Here is a 7419-nt window from a genome sequence, read left to right on the forward strand (position 1 = left end):
GTACAGGTTCCTCATGTGCACAATTAAGTGTTCTGGAATTCCCATTCTTCACAATATTATCCATAATTTGTTATGATCCACACAGTCGAATGCCTTTGCATAGGCAATGAAAGACAGTAAACATCTGTCTGATATTCTCTGCTTTCAGCCAGGATCCATGTGACATCAGCAATGATATCCCTCGTTCTACATCCTCTTCTGAATCCTGCTTGAATTTCTGGCAGTTCACCTGCCACTGTACAAACAACTGTTTCATTTTGTAGAGGCTCCAGTTTGAGATTCATAACTAAGGAAACTTGTGTTTAGCACTCAGGTTTAGGATTTATGGAGACTTGAATTTCAAAGCTCAGGGCTCTATTTGGAGAAATTAGAGGGAGTCCCAGGCCTTGAGAGAGTGAATTTTATTCTGACAGGGGATGCTGAGACTCAGAGGAATCTGTAGCTTGAACTTGACCCAGGGTGCAGGGAACAGAGGGTAATGGCAGTAGCATTCACTGTCTTATGGGGATTTCAAAAGCAGAAGTGGACTTGGCCATACACTTAACCTTCCTTCAGAGAGGAAGAGACCAAAGACCTGCGCACTAATTACCTGACTCAGAGGCCAAGGTCCTTCTGATTTGACATCGAACAGTGCCTCTCCCCTTTCCAATGGGGATTTGTGGCAAAGGGCAAATTAAGAGGAAGTTAGAAATAAGTATGTAATAGCTGAAGGGCAAGGCCACAGTATCCTGACTAGGTAACACTAAAGATCTTCAGGTTACAGAAATAAGTCAATTCTCTTGTACTTTTATTCTTCTCTTCTCTCCAATATAGAAGAATGGGTTGGTCTTGCCTTAATTTAAAAGAAAGGGGAAGGTTAACAAATTCACATGTCATCAGAGAACAATTTTGGAATTTGGCACACCCGTCAGTAATCTACACTTCAGGACTAGTGTTATTTGCATGCTAGGCTTTCTTATCAAGCCAATGATGCAATCAATCTCCAGGCTGCTTATTTTCCTCTCATGTGCTACTTGTTTGTACAATCCAGATACCCAGTAACAGCCTGAAACCCAGAAATGAGTCATCCTCTGCCCAAGTCGGTGGCAGCAGGCACACCTGAGGAAATAAAGCTCAGTTGTGTTGCTGGCAGGAGCAATCGGCACAATACATGACTTCAGAGGAAGCAGACCAGAGACACAGCACCATGACTTCTGAGAAAGGTAAAATGGACTGGGGCCAGACAAGCTCCATATTCATCAACAGTGCAAAAATTGTTGGTGTATGTGTGTACGTGCACTCACTCGAGTGTGTGTGTTTATGTGTGTGTCTCCTTGGGCATTTTTCAGCTTTCCTATTATTGATTAATATATTACGGTTATCCTTAAACAAGATTTATTAGTATGAGCTATTTACATCCCCAAATGATTTTGGACGCTAAGTCAGTGCTTGTTTCACCATAATAAAAAAGTAAAAATGCAGCACTTTAAATAGCAGCTCAAGAAAACAACAGAAGAGATAACATGTTGCTCTTATGGAGCGCTGTGGAGTCAATTCCAACCCATAGCGTCCCTATAGGACAGAGGAGAACTGCCCCATAGGGTGTCCTAAGCTGTAATCTTTACAGAAGCAGATCGCCAGGTCTTTTGAAGAAAAGACTCACTACTGGTGGGTTGGAACCACTGACCCTTTGGTTGGAAGCCAAGTGCTTAACCATTGCACTGCCAGGGCTCCTTAGAGATAACTTAAGGATGTGATTCATTGATAATTAATTGTCCAGTTATTTAGTGTTAGAGAAATTCATGAGAGACTGAGAAAATTTCTGGCTATGGAAGGAAATAATTTTCAGATGAGGTGGGATTTGAGCTGTCTCTAAAAGAAAGATAAGATTTAGACTGGCAAAAAGGAGGAGGAAATTTCAGGTGATTCAGTCACGTTGACAAAAAGAGCTTGAGAGAATTTAAAAGAGATTTGAGCAAACTGGTTAGGTTAGAGAAGAGTTTATGAAAATAATCTGCAATAAGATTAGAACACAAATTTGTGGTGATTATTATAGAGGGCCTTGATTGCCAGGCAAAAGAAATTGAGGTTCATCCTTTTTGTAACAGAAAACCATTGGAGAATTTGTGAATAGCATAGTGATATGATTAAAACAGTGTTTTAGAAACATTTACCTGGCATTTGATGGGTTTTGGACTGGAAGAAGAAAAAGCTAGAAGTAAGTAGACCAGTTAGAAGACTATTGCAACAATGTGTGTATCATATATTAGGAGGTCATACAGATATCAGTTTTGGGTTTAAGTAACAACGGTTTTCTTCTTCATTATATTCTCCCTCTATTAGAATTCTTTTGTGAGTGGAGTGTTGCGAAAGACCAAACACATTGTTTAGTTTAATTACCTGGGCGCTTTCCTGACCTTCCTCTGAAGGTGGTGTGTCTCATCCCTCAAACAGTCCTGAATCATGTGGCTGATCCTCTTGCCTTGCATCCCAGGGGTTGTATTGATCAGTCTAAATACTGAGCATATATCTCACTCCACTCTCCATTTCTGAAGTTCTTACTGCTGTTTCACTTCCTTCAGGGGAAGTGTTCTCCGATTGTTAATTTGACCATCTCCTCCAGGTATGGCCTCTGTTTCTGGAAGGCCCCCTCCAGCTGGTTCAAGGGCTGCAGTTTGGATTAAAGTCTGACAGGTGCCCATTCCAAGTGTCAGCCATCTCCTTCCTCCTCCATCTCGGTACTCAAATTCCCCTTTTCTTCTTTTAAGGGTCAGAGATTTATTCTTTGGGTCACATTTAGGATAGTGTTTCCTGGCTCTGCCTCTTTCATGATATCTAGCTAATTCTCTGTTTTAGTCTCTCACCTCAGCTAGAACCACTTTCCACCGATAGGATACTGTGCCCCACATAGTTCCCTCCTAATTCCCCTCTACCACCCAGCGAACATGCATAGACTACACACACACACACACACACACACACACACACACACACAGAGAGAGAGGGAGAGAGAGAGTGCTTTGCATAAAATACTTTCTGTTTAGGAGGAAGTATCCACCAGAACTTGTGACTCTTCTTGATTCAAAAACTGCTCCTAAAAGTTAAAGTTTGGCTAGGAGGTTGTGCTAAGTCTCTTGCCTGCATCTCCCCACAGCCACTTTACCCTCAGAGGTAGGAGTGACTTTTGTATCTTTTCCGACCCACTGGGAAGGTGTCTTAGTTATCTAGTGCCGCTGTAACTGAAATAACCACAAGTGGGTAGCTTTAACAAACAGAAATTTATCTGCTCATGGTTTAGGAGGCTAGAAGTCTGAAAACAGAGTGCTGACTCTAGGGGAAGGTTTTCTATCTCTGCTGGCTCTGGGGAAAGGTCCTTGTCTCTTCAGTTTCTGTTTCTTGGTTCCTTGGAGATCTCCATGTGGCATGGCATCTATCTTCCCCCAACTCTGGTTGTTTCCTTGTCCTAATCTGTTCTTTTTATGTCTCTGATTTAAAACACACCCTACACTGATATGGCCTCTTAACCTAACAAAGAAAACTCATTCCCAAATGGGATTATGACCACAGGTATAGGGGTTAGAACTTACAACACATATTTTTGGAGGACACAATTCAATCCATAATGGTAGGGAGAGCATGGAGTGGGGGGAACCTCATGCTCTCTGTCTCAAACATCATGGATCTCTGCTTTCTTGGAAAAGAGGGATTGGTGCTGGTAATTGAATCCTTTGACTTATGGGCTTTCTCTACTGCCTTCCCAGACAAATTTAACTTCCAAATAACCAGGGGCAAATCCATAACATGAGCTCGTGTTGCCAAAATAAAGCAAATGAGTAGCATTTGTGCTCTCCAAGTTTTGGAATTCTGTGTTCTAAATATCCTGAGGGGGCCTTTGTGGTTCAGTAGTAGAATTCTCGCTTTCCATGCAGAAGACCCGGGTTTGATTCTCAGTCAACGTACCTCATGTACAGCCACTGCCATCTGTTAGTGGAGGCTTGTGTGTTGCTATGATGCTGAGCAAGTATTAGCAGAACTTCCAGACTAAGACAGACTATGAAGAAAGCCCTGGCAGTCTACTTCTGAAAATCAGCCAATGAAAACCCTTTGGATCACAATGATCTGATCCATAACTGATGATGGGAACGGTACAGGAGCAGGCAGCATTTCATTCCATTGTGCACGGGGTTACCATGAGTGGGACTAACTTGATGACAGCCAACAACAGCAAATATTCTGAACCCAGGCCTGGTCAGTGCTGTTTTCAGAGCTGGGACATCCTCAGTGCTCTGAGTTTGAGAGGCATTGGCCTCTAAGTCTGATACTTTCATTTGAATCATCCCCACACTCTTCAGTGGCTTCCCATTACACTTAGAATGAAATCCATAGCTTATAAGGCCCTATATGATCAAGCTGATCTCCTACCATCATATTTCTTGATCACTCTGACCTAGCAGTGCTAACCTCCTTGTTCTTCCTTTAACCTGCCAAGATCCTTGTACTTCAGATCCTTTGCATCTGCTGTTCCTTGTGCTTGGAAGTCCTTCCCCTGATGTCCACACGTCTTGCTCCTTCACTTTACAATCAAGCCTCTGCTTAAATATCCTTCTTCGAAGAGGGCTTCCCTGACCATCCTAACCATCCACCTCTTATTCTCCTATAATATTTTTCATAGCACTAGTCCCTACTGACTTTATACTATACATGTATTTGTTTCTTTGTTTATTGTCTCTCACCCCTTTCCCAATATAACCTCCATGAAGGTTAGGATTTGTTTTGTCCAGTGCTGTAGCTCCAATACTTAGAAGAGTGCCTAACACTTACTAAGTTCTCAATTAATGTTTGTTGAAAGGATAAATAAGTGAATCTCCACACCCACCCCCCATACAGACTGTAGTTTGCCAAGTTCCAGGGGTGACTTATTTGCTGGTCACCAGTATCCTCTTGGAAACCCTGGTGACGCAGTGGTTAAGAGCTGCCGCTGTTAACCAAAAGGTCAGCAGTTCGAATCCACCAGGCACTCCCTGGAAACCATATGGGGCAGTTCTACACTGTCCTATAGGGTCGCTATGGGTCAGAATCGACTCTACAGCAACAGGTTTTTTTTTGGTTTTAGTATACTCTTAGAAGTCCCTGTGTGGTACAAATGGCTAAGCACTCGACTACTAGCCATAAGACTGGCAGTTCAAACCCACTTGGTACCTTGGAAGACAGGCCTGGCTATCTGCTTCTGAAAGGTCGCAGTACTGAAAACCCTACAGAGCATTTCTACTCTGCACACACGGGGTAGTCATGAGTTATAATCGACTTGACGGCAACTAACAACAGCTATAATAGTATCCTTTTCTTGGCTCTTCTTGGTATTATGACCCTGTGTTGATAGCAAATTGATGGACACAAGGGTCAACCAGGGCTCTTGGCTCTTCCAGGGAGCCTTTTGACTGAAAGAGGAAGCAAAATTATCCCCACTCTCTGAGGCCCTATTAATTGGAAGCTTAAGTGACAGTCATACCCACATCAATTCATACTTCCCAGTTCCTAGTTCTGGTGCTAACTCTACTGTTCTGTTATTTTCCTAAGAGCAGTGATTGATACTTCTTTCTCTCCTTCCCTCCAAGTCAACATGATTCAAAGGGAGACTTGAGCAGAGCCATGAAAAATCTTGCTTTTTTCTGATGCAATGAGGTGATCCAATCTGATTCGTCCAGGAGAAAAGCTTCTAACTCCATTTTCTTATTTGGGTCACAGGTTTGGAAGAATAGAGCATTTTTTCTTAGCAGCTCAATTGTATTTGGGTATTATTTGCCATAATCATCTCTTGGTCAACAGGTCCTTCAACTGGAGATGGCACTTTGAGGTAAGAATGATACTATGATAGTGCCCATTTAACTCAACTCAGTGGTTACCTAGAGCTGCAAAACTATAGCTTTTCTTATTGTTCTCCTCATTTGCTGTGCTCCCTCTTTCTTTTTGCTTTTTTCAGCTTTACTCTCTATGATTATTGCTTCCTTTATCTTTTCTCCTCTGTCTTTTGGTTTCTGTTTAAAGAAATTATCTTCCAGATTGCTTCTGTGGTATTGTCCTACTATTGCTCTTCTCTCTTTAAATCACGTTTTATAGCCATCTGTTACTTTGATTTCATCTTCCTGTCCTACAGTCTACCCATTTTCCCAACATATTGTTATAACCAGGAGGCCATTGCTGAGGAATGTACATAGCATCTCATGGTGAGTAGGATTGATCTATGTAATAAATGAATGTGATACTTTATGGATGAGTGGGTGATGCAGTGGTTAAACACTCGGCTGCTAACCGAAAGGTCAGCTGTTTGAACCCAGCAGTCATTTCTCGGGAGAAAGATGTGACTGTCTGCGTCTGTAAAGATTACAGCATAGCAGATGCTATAGGACAGTTCTACTCTGTCTTACAGTGTCGCTATGATTTGGAATCAACTGGAGACAGCAATGGATTTGTTTTTTTTTTGGTTGGTAACCGTTAGGATGTAATAAGCTTATCACTCAACCATATTGTAAAGAAAATACCTCAGCACAATCCTGACTTTCCCCAGAGTCACAGCTTTGAGGCACCGAGACTGTTAAATCTAAAGATGCCATCGAGAGTAGTTTGAGTTTCTTTCTTGTGTGGAACTAGTAAACAGGATTCTAATGTTGAACAATTCTGAGGTTAAATTACTCTCTTCTCAGACTAGACAATAGAATCTTGTTGATGATCTGAGGTTTCAATACCTGAGAAAATCTGATTAGAGAGTCTGTTGGGGAATGGTAAACGTTAAGAATTGGTGCTCTTTTAAAGAACTACATATATGGCATCGAGTCGACAACAGTAACTTGAAAGTTTAGGTAGGTTAAGGGGCAGTCAGTTTATGTTAATGAGGGAGGAACAGTTTGGAAAAAGAGGGTGAAAATGGTTGCACAATTTGAAGAATGTAGTCAGTGTCACTGAATTGTATGTGTAGATATTGTTGACTTGGTGCAAGTTTTGCTGTATATATTTTCAACAACAACAAAAACAAAATAAATTATTTTAAAAATAGATTAAGGATTAGGACATGGCATTTTTTTTTTTCTAATTGTACAGAGCAAACTAGTTTCTCATTAGACAATTAATACACATATTGTTTTGTGACATCAGTTGCCAATCCCACAACATGTCAACGCTCTCCCCTTCTCGACCTCGGACTCCCCACTACCAGCTTTCCTGTCCCCTCCTGCCTTCTCGTCCTTGCCTGTGGGCTAGTGTGCCCATTTATTCTCGGTTTGTTTTATGGGCTTGTCTAATTTTGGCTGAAGGGTGAACCTCAGGAGTGACTTCATTACTAAGCTGCAAGGGTGTCTGGGGGCCGTACTCTCAGGATTTCTCCAGTCTCTGTCAGACCAATAAGACTGGTCTTTTTTTTTTTTTTTTATATTTTATTGTACTTCA

The 7419-nt window shown here is 41.7% G+C and overlaps 1 protein-coding gene across 1 annotated transcript in view; it reads left to right on the top strand.

Moving 5' to 3' along the window:
- Positions 1 to 1150: 1150 nt before the first annotated feature.
- Positions 1151 to 7419, top strand: part of APOBEC1 (apolipoprotein B mRNA editing enzyme catalytic subunit 1) — an 8680-nt gene continuing 2411 nt past the window's right edge. Inside the window, exons 1-2 of the mRNA XM_004387253.1 lie at positions 1151 to 1202; positions 5806 to 5833. Of these exons, the coding sequence (XP_004387310.1) occupies positions 1151 to 1202; positions 5806 to 5833 (80 nt within the window). The remainder of the gene's footprint in view (positions 1203 to 5805; positions 5834 to 7419) is intronic.

The sequence above is a fragment of the Trichechus manatus genome, unplaced genomic scaffold, assembly GCF_000243295.1.
Source record: "Trichechus manatus latirostris isolate Lorelei unplaced genomic scaffold, TriManLat1.0 scaffold00182, whole genome shotgun sequence".
Lineage (NCBI taxonomy): Eukaryota > Metazoa > Chordata > Mammalia > Sirenia > Trichechidae > Trichechus > Trichechus manatus.